The sequence below is a fragment of the Aethalodelphis obliquidens genome, unplaced genomic scaffold (assembly GCF_003676395.1).
Source record: "Aethalodelphis obliquidens isolate GAN/ISIS:26980383/991018 unplaced genomic scaffold, ASM367639v1 scaffold22, whole genome shotgun sequence".
Taxonomy (NCBI): Eukaryota; Metazoa; Chordata; class Mammalia; order Artiodactyla; family Delphinidae; genus Aethalodelphis; species Aethalodelphis obliquidens.
In genome coordinates this window covers 12,627,367-12,641,868 of record NW_020837966.1, presented here as the reverse complement: position 1 = coordinate 12,641,868, position 14,502 = coordinate 12,627,367, and the positions used below count along the sequence as shown (strand labels likewise).

At 40.2% G+C, this 14,502-nt stretch overlaps 1 protein-coding gene across 3 annotated transcripts in view; it reads left to right on the top strand.

The window, feature by feature from the left end:
• The window catches only part of ADAMTS9 (ADAM metallopeptidase with thrombospondin type 1 motif 9), a 168,999-nt gene that overhangs the window by 89,982 nt on the left and 64,515 nt on the right, over window positions 1-14,502 (top strand). For all 3 annotated transcript variants that reach the window (XM_027121317.1, XM_027121318.1, XM_027121316.1), the window contains one exon: window positions 1,329-1,505. In XM_027121317.1, the coding sequence (XP_026977118.1) occupies window positions 1,329-1,505 (177 nt within the window). The remainder of the gene's footprint in view (window positions 1-1,328; window positions 1,506-14,502) is intronic.

The window sequence follows — 14,502 nt, the reverse complement described above, 5'->3', positions numbered from 1 at the left end:
GCATTACTATTATTATCGAATGGGGTTTTGAGCCACTATCATGTGTAGGGCTTAGATGCTTATTGTTTTGTATTTAATTAACAAAGAATATATCTCTCTACTCTTGAATCCACAGGGAGAACCCATATTTAGAGTTTGTTGAGTTGTTCTGTCTTGACTGTAAAATTTATAAAATAACACACGAGGATTAACATCGTGGAGACTCCCCCCACCCCGCCAAGAGGGGGAACAAAGACACATGAGATGGACGGGCATGTTTGTCCACACCCCTGGCTAAACGAAATCACGTGTCCACATCTCATGCTTTCATCCACATAACCTAGTAGTCATAGGCACTCATAACGGAGAGTTTGTTAACTTTCGGTGATAATACGTCATTCTGGAGGGCTTTGCTGAAAGGCCGGAAGGGGAAGTCAGGTTTGGAGACGTGTGTATTGTGGGTTTCCCAAAACTCCTCGTAAAGTTCTGTCCCGTGGGGCCTGTGCTTAAGCTTCTGTAATTGGATAGAAGCCAGGAGAGTACACGCATTTACTGGGATGCTGGCTGTCAGCACGGACCAGATCATTCCAAATTCTGTGGGAGATCTGGCCTTGACACAGCAGGGGAACAGTCAGTGTTCCTGGATGTGAGCACAGCGGTACTGTCCAAGAAATACAACTTGTTCCTGCCTCAGAAGTGTGGGTCTAGCCAACAGTCAGAACCTTCTCCAATGTTCCCACCACACTGTTTACTCATCCTAGGGGAAAACCATCATTATCCTCAGATTCAGAGATAACATAAAATATTTGAACGTCAGAAAGGTCTATGGAGACTAGAGTCACAGAATAGACAAAGGTTGGTGACAACTTCTTAGAGGTTGCCCGAAAATAAAACCAGCTAAGTCATTATTTCCTTTATTTGGTCCTGAGTAGTTTTTAGATTTTTGTTTCTTTGATTTTTGGTTCTGAATACCTCAAAAAAAGGCTGTAGTCTTATCCTAGACACCTGCTGTTGAATTGACTTTGATCAAGTGAAACTCTCTTGAGCTCAGTGGCCCCATATATAAAATGCGGCAAATAATTACACTCTCCTCTTGATGAGATAATATATATAAAAGCACTTAGTGCAGATGAAGAGCTCATGCTCAATAAACAATACCTACCATGAAAGCGGAGGGCTCCGGTCTGCTGCGTATATTACTTTTGGTAACTCAGCTTCATTCTGCCTACAGACTTACCTTGCCTGATGCTGTAATAGAGTCTGGCTAAGACGTTTCTCTTACAGGAAAAGAAAATTTGCCACTGGCTCTTCAGGCAAAATAACTGCAGCCTTCCTTTTTCTTCTTCCAGTGTACTAAGCTGTGCGGCGGAGGCTTGCGGACAAGACTGGTGGTCTGTCAGCGGCCCAGCGGGGAACGGTTTCTAGATCTGAGCTGTGAAATTCTTGACAAGCCGCCAGATCGAGAGCAATGTAACACACATGCTTGTCCTCAAGACGCTGCATGGAGTACTGGCCCTTGGAGTTCGGTACGGCCCTAACTATTCATGTTTGTTAAGCAAAATATGTAACTAACATGCCCAATTCCAAGGTGTTCTGGGTCACTCCTTTGGGACAGATAATTATCCTCCTCACAAGGGCATCCCTGAAACTGTGCTATACACAGTCTGCTATTTTCTTCATATTGACATACAACAGAATTAATTAATTTTTTTATGAGATTGCCAAAGTGACTTTACAGGTGACTTGTACCTCAAACAGGCCTTTGCCAATGCCCAGAAGTAGCATCCTTTCCTATAACTAGACTATATATATTTGTGTGTGTGTGTGTGTGTGTATTTTTTAAGAAACTAAATAACTCCGTGCCGTTATTAAGCTCCAAAGTGATTTAAGCAGACAACTCAAAAGCAGATATTCTTTCCTTTACTAAGCTGGTAGTTTTGACTTTGGTGGGAAGATACCTGCTTTTTGAGGCCAAAGCAATTTTTGACTCAGAGACTATACCTTGCCTCTCTGTGACTCGGGTACAGCTCTCAACACAATCACCAAAAAGCTTGTGCCCACAAAATTGACTGAAACCATTTGGAAAATTCAAAAGTGGACTCAGTGACCTGATGCCATTCAAGGCATCTGAAATGTTCTCTCTTCTATCAAGACACAAAGCCTGTTTGAGACCATTTTTTTTCTTTGGTCCTAGGCTTCCTTTGCGATCTACTTTTAAATGACATTGTGAGACAGATTCGCCATTGTAAATACTATGCAAACTTCTGGGGCAGCTCTTGGCAAACAGAAGGATAGGCTATGTCAAAACGAGACTGTGGCTAAATTGTGCCATAGGTTATGGAGTCATTAGGGCTGTTTCATGTAAATAGAGTAAACATTCCTGTGAATACATTCATTGCACTGAAGCTGAATTAATATTATATTAAGTCATATCCAAAAGCCTTTTTTATTCCATAGGGTTCTGAGGAAAAGTCTTAACCATTCCTAAGACCAACTAAAGAGCAGATGAACTGACCTGACATGGCTAATACCTGTTGACACTTCTAAGAGTCAAGGGTTTCAGTGTCGGAGATTGTGTCTGCAGGTAGAACTCTAGCTGTATAACTACTGTACTTTGTATTAAGTAGAAATCTAGAAGAATTTAGAGCGTTATCTCAACTGGTACTATTCAGCTGGGCTCTAAGGATTTTATTCAAGGGCATTTCAGATGTATTGTTCACCCAGAGTATTTTGTCGGCAATACTGGCACTCTCCCAAAATGAACATTTTGAAAAAGATCAGAAATAACCTTAAAATGTCAAGAACATCTTCTGACATTCCAGCTTCCCTAAGTCACCTATTACATATTATTTTTCATGAAATTTTCCCTCTTGAGCCCATTATATTTTCACCCCTTTTCACTCAGCCGACACTAATACCACACTGGAGTATATTTCAAAAAATCTAGTAGCTCTCTAAAAAGTTGTGTTTCTTTAATATTGGCCAAAAAACATCTCCTAACCCTCAGAGGGTATGTGTGTGTGTATCTATAATATAATAATATAATATTATATACTATATATTGTATATAATATATATACAATATATATTATATAGTATATATACATTAATTTCCACAGCATTTTCTTTCTTGAACACTTTCTAAACACAGCTTAATTTCTTTTTACAACGGATCCCCACCCTCTCCCACAGATATTTTAAGAGCTTAAGTGCTTAAATTTTAAAATACGATCTGCTCATTAACTGAAGGCTTTAAGTTTTTCTTATTGTAGTTGTTGTTCTTGGGCCTGCACATAGTTTTCTGAAACACACAGAGAAGAAGAGAGAGAGAGCTTCTAAATGCTCTGTAATGCACAGGAGCAAATACACAGATTTTGAAAATATTTTTGCTGCCTATGCGATTTTAATGCTTCCTTTGTAAAGTGATCATTATTCAAATATATATTCAAATGCCTCTGCAGCCTGGGAGCAAGGCCACTTCTACAAGGCTTTTTATTGTGATTTTTACAACAACTAAATCAAAAGCGTTTTATTTAAATAGATTCATTTGTAATATATTACTTAAATTATGTGTGTGAGGGCAGCCTTTTAGATTCTTAATGTAGGATTTGGATTTTACTTTTATGTTGACTTCTATTGATGCTTTGGTACAATTTCTTAGTAATTCTAGATTGAAGCATACCTCAGTGAATTGTGTTAACAGCCATAAAGCCACTTCTATGGTGCTTCATCATTGTAACTGAGAGTGACATTAACAACAACAAAAACTGTATTCAAGGTGCTAACATGTTGCTTTCAAGAGAAAGTGAACTCGATTTATTAGAGGCCAAGGGTAGCCTTTAGTCCCCCTCCGGCCTTGTTGCTTTCTTTCCCCAAGTACTCCCAAGCTGGAGATAGTGTCGAGAAGCAGCTATTGCTGTGTGAGTCTTTTCCAAGGTCAAAACGAAGATAGGCTAGTTCAACAGTTGTTACCAAGGAGCAGTATTTAGGAGAGAAACTGCAAATGGCTGCTAGCGTGGTGTCCAGGCTCTCTAACATGAAGCTTTTGTGAATGTAGGCTTCAGGTACTCATTTTAAGACCCTTAATTCTGGCTCAAGTCACTAGAGATTTAGAATCGTGATTGTGGAAAACACCTTCCCCAGATTTCGTCTTTTCTGTCCTCTTTTGAACGTGTCCTTGCACTCTGACTTGGTAATGTTTTATTTTCGAAATAAGGTTCTTACCACTGATTTGCCTATTGCACGCACACATCCCGTGACTAGAGGGATAAAGAGGAAAGAGAGCTGTCAAACGGTAGTGGGAAGTGGGTTCAAAAATCTGTAGCATTCTAGAGTGAGCTGCTTCAAGATGAAATCGAAAGGTTGCTAGGCGATGTCACCTATCCAAGATGGTCCTCCAGCCTTCCCTTTTGCATTGCCCCGTGTATCTGCTTGCTGATTGCCTTGGAGACCATGGTTCTCCTTAGGAGAAATCGCTTGTGTGAGTTTTTCATGCCAAAACCTAAATGTGTTCTCTGAGCCTTGCTTTAGGTGCTTTGGAATAATGCCTGTCGACCCGAATAATGAGAATTTATGAGCTCACGAAGGAACTGTGCTTTTGTTTCTGCCTGGCCAACTTATGAATTTGTGTCTACCTCATTTTCATATTAAAGTTTGCAGCTTCTGTAGGTAGGAAGAGAAAACGTCTGACATCAGTATTTTATCACCTCACCACATCTATCTCTAGCAAAAATAAAGATTGTAAATATCACTACCATACTTTCCGAATACATTTTAAGCAGCCAAGCCTAGTATTATCTGAATATTTTGAGCAGTACAGATTTCTATGTGTTTATATAATAAAGCATATTTATTTTTTCCATGTTATTTAATTTTACGTACTATGTTTAAAAATCAGTGTTTATCAGCAGACTGTAAAGGCAAATAGGCTGTGTGCTTAGAAATGCATGTGTATGTTTCTTTTGGTTTTAAAGACACGTTTTAATTTTGTAAATCCCCTCCAACCTGTACCATCCTCTCCCAAATCTGAGTTAGCCAAGTGGCAAGCTTTATGTAATTGGATAGTGCAAAATGTGTATTTTAGGGCTTCCCTGGTGGCGCAGTGGTTGAGAGTCTGCCTGCCGATGCAGGGGACGCGGGTTCGTGCCCCGGTCCGGGAAGATCCCACATGCCGCGGAGTGGCTGGGCCCGTGAGCCATGGCCGCTGGGCCTGCGCGTCTGGAGCCTGTGCTCCGCAACGGGAGAGGCCGCGACAGTGAGAGGCCCGCGTACCGCAAAAAAAAAAAAATGTGTATTTTAAAGGGATACTTTAAAAAATATTTCTGGATTGGAAATGATGCTTAGCGATATAAACAAAAACATACGAGGCCTAATATTTTGTTGGGTTTTTTTTCTTCTCTAATACTGTTGTCCTGATTCATTGAGTCTCACCTATGAAATATGAATACTCCATTTATTGAATTTGTAGATAATGCTAAGGCATAGCCAGAAGACAAAACCAGTGATTAGGAGAAATGGTTCTGAATACGTCAGAGGAGCCAGGTACAGGAAAAAGCTCACCTAATGGGCATCAATTTGATCATACCTTATTCTTTGTGTTCAGATAATTATAAAAGACTTACAACATTTGTCAGTTTTGTTATTTGTTCACCTGAAATACATTTCAGAAGCATTTCTTATTAAAGAAAACATAACAGTAACTTGAAAGTTTTAAGAGAACCTGCACTTTTCAAAAAATGATAAATCATAAAGATGACCTCAGATCTTTGCTGGTTCCACTCCCCTGCTGAGCCTCCATTTTGCACTGCAGTTTGTTATGGTAACTGGGGGGGGGGGGGGGGAAGGACCAAAATAAGGGAGTCCCTATATGCATTTGAGGGTTTTTTTATGAGGTGCTGAATAAGATAACTTCTCCAAAGCAGGTGATCGTAGCTAACGTTTACTGAGTATTTACTGTGTACCAAGCCAAGTTAAGCAAATCTGTGTCACATTTAGCCCCCATGTTACCCTGTTGAGAGAGGTGTTTTTATGAATCCATTTGACTGTGTGATAATCTACTTTAGCGATACAACTTCAGTGTCAGTATACCTTTTTTTGTTTTTCTCCCCTGGGAGAAAGAAGGATTTATAACTTGTAGCCAGTAAGGAGAACACCAAGGATCTTTTCCAAAGCAGTGTCTCCCAATGTCCTGTTTGTTTTGGTAGAAAGAAACAGCTCATGTTCAGAGTGAATTTTTTAAACTCCTGCTTATATTCAATAAAAGGATATGCCTAAAACTCACACTCCATCTAGACTCAACATTATTTAGCTAATACTGGCATTGCCCCTTTGACTCCAGCAATAGAAAATCTAAATTTATAACTTTTACTGGTAAATTCCCATAACCGGCAGCTATGAACACTTCAAACAACTGATTATGTTTAGGGAATGGCAAAACATCTCTCTTTTTTATTTTAAAAATATCATAATAGCCAGATTCGGAGGATGATATAAAGATTTGGGCTATAAGGAATATCACATCAAATGTGTATGCATTTTTATATAAATATAAGATTTTTTTTTCTTTACTAATGAAGACAGATCTTAAACGTACTTCTAGTGTCTTTTAAGAAAGAAATAAGAAACACATTATTTGCCTCTATCAATATGGAGTATAAAAAATAAGATAGGTTTTTTTTTTTTTAATGAAACCATTATGACATATGAAATTACAAAGTTTATTTGAACTCAGGGTAGATTAAGACTCTATAAACCACTCATCTCACATGTGCTCCAAAAAAGCAAAACACTGGCCTGCATCTGTTTCGTTGGAGATAAAACTTAGCTGGACTTTTTTTTTTTTCCCTCCGTATTTACAGTGATTGTACGCCTATCAGAGATTCTGTTCCTGCTTTCTGACAGCTGATATTTCTTGATAGCTTGACAGATTTCTGTTTTTGCAGTCTTAAAAAGTCCAAAGGTGGGGATGGGGGCAAGGGTAGGAGAGACGTTAGACCCTGAGAAGGAGTGAAGGTCCTCCCCCCCGACTCAGGTCAGCGAGTTGCCCTTTTGGAATGGACAGGAATGGAAACTTTGGAATGTGGAGTGGGAGGTAGAGACTGAGTCCAAGTCTAATTGGCTGGGAGGGAATCCTGATTATTAAAGGCAGTTGAGGAAGATTTATGAGGAGGGCGTAAAAGACTGTGGGTCATTCCTTTTTTAAAAAAAAGTCATTCATTTTTCAGCGAATACTTGTTATGGGCCTACGGGGGGGCTAGTCTGTTCTGCATGCTAAGGATACAGCAGTGAACAGTCAGAGCTATTCATCCTAGTGGGGAAACAGAAAATTTGAACACATATAGAACTGACAGTTTTTTCCTGGAAGCCTCACTACAACCATAAAAATACAAATTGCTATTAGGATATATATATATGTTGCTAATGATCTTTGTTCAACCGATATAAATTATTGATCTCGTCTTTCCTTTTAAATGTGCAGTTGCTCAATAATTTTCAGTGATAAATGCCCTCTCGCTGATGGCATGGAACCTTTCAAAACCTCCTGTCAGGAAATACGCGTCTGTTCACCTTTACGTTAGAACCCAAACATGAGTTCAGGGGTCTGAGAGCCAGGGTAAGTGGAGGGCCTGGCTTTCTGCCTCTCCCCTCTGGGGTCCTCAGCCTCCACACCAGCGTGGGAAGTTGTGGCTGAGAGTACATTTCCCCCTTTGTGATTTAATAGGTGCCAATAAAAAGATCTGGAAGGTGTGGATTGCCACATCACCATCTTTGTTCTTGCTGTTGTTCATTTTCATGGATTGTTTTAATCACTGCAACATCCCTTTCCAGAAATTTATAAAATAGGAACTTGGCAGCCAAAAGAGTGTACAGGAAGTAGTATGGAAAAGAATCAGTGTAGGCTGAACCTACAAAGCCACCATTCTTAGCCAGGCCTGCATCCCCTTTCTCTTATTAGAATGAGGTTATGCCTTGGCCAGAGCAGTCCAATAACTTTCCACAATGTTGGAAATGTTCTCTATCTTTCCTTTCCAATATGGAAGCCACTAGCCACATGTGGCTAATATTAAGCACTTATTATGTGGCCAAGTACAATAGGATTTTGCATTTTAAATTGTACTTAACTTAATTACTCTAAATATAAACAGCCACCTGTGCCTGGTGGCTACCGTATTAGACAGGGCAACCTCAGGCAATTAGCAATTAATATTCAACTAGCCAAGGGATCAGTAAACTTATAAAAATAAATTGGGGAGAAAAGCCCTATGTCAGCATGTAATGGGTCCCTATGTAGGATGCCCTTGCCTCTAATATGTACCATCCTCTTGTCATTCTGTTTTGCACTATTGTTTGGGAACACTTTAGTGGGTGTTCCCTGACAGCTGGGCATTGAAAAAGTAGCACAGGGAGATCAGCTAGGTGCTTTGTGACCGCCTAGAGGGGTGGGATAAGGAGGGTGTGAGGGAGACGCAAGAGGGAGGGGATATGGAGATATGTGTAAACGTATAGCTGATTCACTTTATTATACACCAGAAACTAACACAACAATGTAAAGCAATTATACTCCAATAAAGATGTTAAAAAAAAGAAAAATACAATGGTCAAACTAAAAAAAAAAAAAAAAAAGAGGCTTTTAGAACCAGCTGTCTTTAGAGTAGTAACTCCAGGGCCTCCACATAAAAGCAGCTGTTAAAACAAACTCTCCTCTTTTGCATCTCAGAGTTCAAGTTCATCATGGCAGTAAGTTCAGTTAAGGAGAAAGAATGTTTATGTGTTCTGTGGGTCAAAAGGGCAAGGTGTAATGATGCTTTTTAGGAGAGGGCAAGAATGGACAACGCCAGGTAGCCACCTTGTAGAAGCTTGAATTCCAAGAGACCATTCCCTCTTTGAAGGAGAAGTTTCAAGAAGGCAACTTTCATATTCCCTGAGCCCTGTAGGTAAAGGTTGAGTAGATTATTAGGTTTATGGAGCTGTCTCAAAGACACTTCAGAAGAATCAGAGTTGAGGCTGTGTCTCCTCCATCACTATAATTGCCGTCATTTAACTTTGCCTCCCCAGTGTTAAGAAAACCGTTACGGATTGTTTCGTGTTCATACCCTGTACTGATGCACTCAGAAATTAAAATGTATGTAACGACATTGGCTGCAAATTGGCTGATGATGTCATCAGTTCTCTTTTCTAGCGACCAGACAGAGTTGTGGGATTTTTTTGCCCCTTTAGGGTGACATCTGAATTAAACTATAAACCGTTCAGGTGGTCTGTTTTTAGAAGCCCTTTTTCATTTATTATCCTCACTCTTAGGTTGCCTATGTACTAAAATGGGAAATAAGTCAAATAACTCTCTCTAAGCCACCTTCTTCTGAAGTATCTCAGAAAGTAGATGAATGGATTGCTTCAGTTATCTGCAGAAGAGCTGTTTCCCCTCAGTTTTATACAGTGCATTTCATCCCATAATTATTGTGACAGCTTTGACTTTTTATTATAACGATCACTTACATTTTGGAGCATTTATTATCTGCTAGAAGTTATATAAAGCAATTCACTCACATTATCAAATTTAATCTCTTCTACTTGATGAGCTTAGCGCCGTCAGATAAATTAGCTAGTTGGTTCTAGGTCAAACTGTGGCTGAACCAGGTTCTGAGCTTGGTAACCAAGATATAATCCCCTCATCTTGCTGTTTAGTTGGTGAAGTGGTGAAAAGCTATGGAAAGAGGATGTATACAATTTAAGATTATCTGTTTTTCCAGATTGTAAGTGCTTGAAACATTCTGGAATTATTGAGCCATTTACAGATTTTGCTCAGAGCTCTAAAGGGATGAATATGAGAAAATTGTTTTTCTTAAAATTAAACCAGGTAAAGAGCAAGATTGGGGCTTTCTAGAAGACTTGGGGGGGAAAAAGGCATGAAGTATTTATTAAGCACACATTAAGTGATATTTCTGACATTTTAATATACAAAGAGAAATAGAATAACTGGAGGTAATAAATCTAAGTGTTTTCTTTGTTCAGTAGATATACAGGTAATTAGGATGAGAAATTAGATTTTGGTCAAGCCAGTTAGGGGATTTGTAGATGTTTGTACGATTAGGTTTATTGTAGAATGTGATATGCTGTCGCACTACAAGTGAATTATGAAAAATGATGAAATTAAAATTTATTAAAAAGTGATCTCACACTAATAACTGTCTGCTTGAAATAAAACACATTAAATGCATTGAGGTATCTTCCATACTCTTTCTTGAGCTAAAACTAAGCTACAGGAGTTGAACTCTTCAGGCAATGCTAAGGCTTATTCCTTCCCATTGGTGGGACAGTCAACCACTGTGAGTTCTGCCCTTCATTCACCTCGTTCTTTGCCCCTCGTTCGCCCAAATACTGATGTATTCCTCCATCCATGTGGCAAGTGCATGTTAAGATGTGGTTATGGTTTGGGAGGTGTGTAAGATGAAGTGAGGGAAGAGATGACATTAAAAAACAACGAAACAAAACGTGGTTTTGCTCCCTTTTTCTAACTAGAACAAAGGAAGAAATGTAGACATAGCCACCACGTTTCAAGTGAAAATCCTTTTAACCGAATCATTTACTGAATTGCCCCAAACTTTAATTTCCTTTGGGCTGTAGACGCCCACTGCCCAAGCTTGGTGCCGTACACACAGTAGGCATACTGTCAACAATATTGAAATGAATGAATGAATGAGTGAATGAATGAATGAATGAACTGCTCAGAAGCTGATATCCTTATTGCACTGGCCTAAACTATGGAAATAAAGAGCTAACTTGCAGGAGGGAATCATAAAAAGAAACACACAGGTTTGGATGCTGGTGGTGTATCAGTAGTGATTTTCTGACTTGGAGAGTTGTATGGTAGTTATGTAGGAAAGTGTCCTTGATGTGGGGAAATTAGAGTTTGAGAGATGATGGGACATTATGTCTGCAAGCTTTTCAGGAAAAGGAAAAATAATAATGGCATATATGTGTATATTTAGGGAGGACGAAGGAGGGAGCAAATGTGGTGAAATGTTGACAGTTAGGGAATCTGAATAAGGGGAGAGGGAGTTCTTTGTGATGTTCTTATGATTTTTCTTTAAGTTTGAAAATTTTCAAAATAAGTTATTTCTTTTTTAATGCTTAAAGAAACGTAAATATGTTCAGAGTGTGTATTTTACTTCACAAGGAAGCAGAGAGTAGGTCTGGATTTATTTCAGGGCTTTAAAAATTCTGACACATTTTAGGAAGCTGTTTTTAATCTCAGATTTGCATTGTAACATCATAATAAAAGTGGGTGCTCTAGTCCGAGCTCAGCGTAAACAGCATCTTTCCTAGTTTTTCATTGGCTTTTTTCTCATGAACTTCTTCTTCCTCCTCCCCCCTACCTCCCTCCGCCCCTCCCACCCGGGCAGCTAAAATGCAAGGGTCTCTGGGAATGGTGTGGTTTTTTGCTCCCCTTTCCCAGGGAAATCCAGACTTTCATTGCCGGTCTTGCTAGTAAATACTTGGCCAAATGCAGACTCCCCTTTTTTAATCCATTGCTCCCCAGTCAAAGCCCAGAATCCTTTGAGAGCTAAAGAACTTTTCCACAAATATGTGCTGTTTGTTTTCCTTGTGTTCCTAAAAAGCCCTCACCCAACCAACTCACCTATTCCTGCATTGTGGTTGGCACTTTCTTAGTGAAATCACGATTTCCTCCTTGGTTGTCTCTTAATCAGCTGTGAAGCATCTGGGAACCGCTTAGCAGTGACAGGTCACAACTGTGATGTCAGGGAGGAAGTGCTGTCCAGAAGAGCCTGTTTGTTTCATTGTAGTTGCGATCTTCATTGCTGTGCCTGGGAATTGATTTTACGTTGTACACGTCACGTTCTCTAACACCAGGGATTCCCAACCCTTTTCGCCTAGGATTTTCACCCTGTGAATGTTCAGTGGGCCCTTTACCACCTCCCATCCAAAAGAAAGCTCTGTGTGCTCTGCCCCCCACCAAATGAATTGAAATCAATTCAGTTTTGAGAGCTTGTTGAAGGACTTTTTGTAAACCTTGGGATTATTCAGGGTTCTCAATATGGACATTGGGTAATGTCTGGAGACATCGTTGGTTGTCATAAATGGGTTTGGGGGGGAGGGGCGGGTATTACTGGCATCTAATGAAGAGATGCCAGGGATGTTGCCAAGCATCCTATAGTGCACAGCATGGTCCTCATAGGAGAGAGAGGACTGATGATCAGAAGTCAAGGCTGAAGTCACAGTTGCAAGCCCTGTGGAATGACTGTGGTTAGCTGTCAGAAAACACTTCTCTCTGGAGAGTCAGATTTTCCATCAAGTAGTATGTGGAATCCTAGGAAGCCAGCAACGTCAGAGATTTTCAAGAATGAACTGAAAATAGGAGGTTTCAAAGTTGTCTCACCAGACTATGAATTTGCAAACCAACAAGCAGTATCATTCAATCTTTTCTGGAGCCAGGAGGGGAAGTTGTTGATGTGTACAGATGTGCGCAGTGTGGTGCATAGACATTCCGCATGGCAACCTTGGCAGGGGTCACTAACTTTGGATAGAAAGGCATAAATGAGGATGGGAATTTCTACGAAAACAAGCGTTATTCCAACATGTTCATACTTTTGGATTGCATGAACTGATAGCACTGATAGGATAGAAATGATAGATAGATAGGTAGATATCGATAGATATCGATAGACAGCACTTACCTCATTCATGGTAGAATTTGCACATGTGTCATGCACTAACTATATCTAGGAATTGGTTTCAGAGTTGAATATTTAGGAGTTTTTGGGGGGGAGTACTTTTATAAAAGCATAATTAATCCCAGTGAGCATTTTTATCTGGGAAGTTAGGACACCAGTTTCTTACTAGAGACCGAGACAGTGGTACAGAAAGTGTTCCATGACTTGTGAATAGATCTGAAACAGGGTTTCCCAGCCTCGGCACTATTGACATTTGGGACCAGGTACTTCTTTGTTGTGGGGTGTTGTTCTGGGCATCCTAGGATGTTTGGCAGCATCCTTAGCTTCTACCCGCTAGAATGCCAGTAGCATATCCTCTTGGTTGTGATAACCAAAAATGTCTTCCGACATTGGCAAACGTCCTCTGGGGGCAATATCATCTCTCCCTCGTGGTTCAATGAGTGTCTTACAGCAGAACTTTCCTTTCCATATTCTCATAGGCATTACGTAGGTATAGTCTACAGCATTTCCCAAATTTGTTTGATTCCAAATTCCTTTTTTTTTTTTTTTTAAGTCAGAGAAGTCTTAGAGGTTTTAAAATTGTTCTCTTCCTCCTCTCAGGGAAGGTAAATCATTATGTTGTAGAGACCACCAGGTTTTCACAGTTATTTTCCCACCAGTTGTTTTTTTTTAATCTAGCTGATCACCTTTTTCAGATATGTGGCTGGCTGGCCAGATACCTGGCTTTTCAATACATGAGCTTCCCAGGGAAGGAAGTTTCTGAAATTCTACCCCTTCATACCTCTCCTTTCCCACTTTTCAAATCTCTTCTGCTTTAGCAGATGGCAATTGCTATATATTTGCCAACCTCAGACCCCCCTGCCACACAGACACACGTATTTATGATCAGAATGGCAGGTGCAACTCCGAGATCCGTGGCACAGAGAACATTTTAGATGATCCATCTCCTGGCCCTAGAAGGAAAATCAATCTCAATTCTTCTTCTTCAAAAAGGTCACCAGTGATGACCATAAACTCTAATAGTGACTCCAAATCTTTGAGACTGGAGAAGAAATCTATTGGTAGAGGAAAGGCAAGCAAAATGAACCCAGACACTGTCATGAACCTCAGAAGTTTTATGGTAGGACCTAAACTCCAAAGAAATATTGGATTCTTCCCACAATGTTTAAACTTTATTGGATAAAAGACTGGAAATTCTTATAAAAAGAAAGACATACACGTTGGAGCTCAATGTAGAAAGAGACTTTGGTTTCCCATAAGACAAATGAGTGCTACCTTGCAGAAGTAATTGGAACCTTAAATTACCAAAGGACTAACTATGTCAAAAGCTCTTTCAAATTAGAAATGGAGTTTTGCCTTTTACCTAATTATAACCTTACCAGTTATTCTGGGCTATGAGACGATACAGCCACTAATGAAATCTTACTTCTCTGAATGAATGTGTTTCTCCACATCCCAGTCACCAACTGATGACCAGTGGTCTTACATGTCTTGATGTGGCACATAAAAGTGCCTGTCTGGGGCTTCCCTGGTGGCGCAGTGATTGAGAGTCCACCTGCCGATGCAGGGGACATGGGTTCGTGTCCCAGTCCGGGAGGATCCCACATGCCGCGGAGCGGCTGGGCCCGTGAGTCATGGCCGCTGAGCCTGCACGTCCGGAGCCTGTGCTCCGCAACGGGAGAGGCCACAACAGTGAGAGGCCCGCGTACTGCAAAAAAAAAAAAAAAAAAAAAGTGCCTGTCTGCAGTAGGCCAGATGGATTTGACCAGAAGTGGAGAAAGAATAACAAAAGGCCCACATTTACGGATCATCTTCTGTGAGCCAAGCTTTGGGC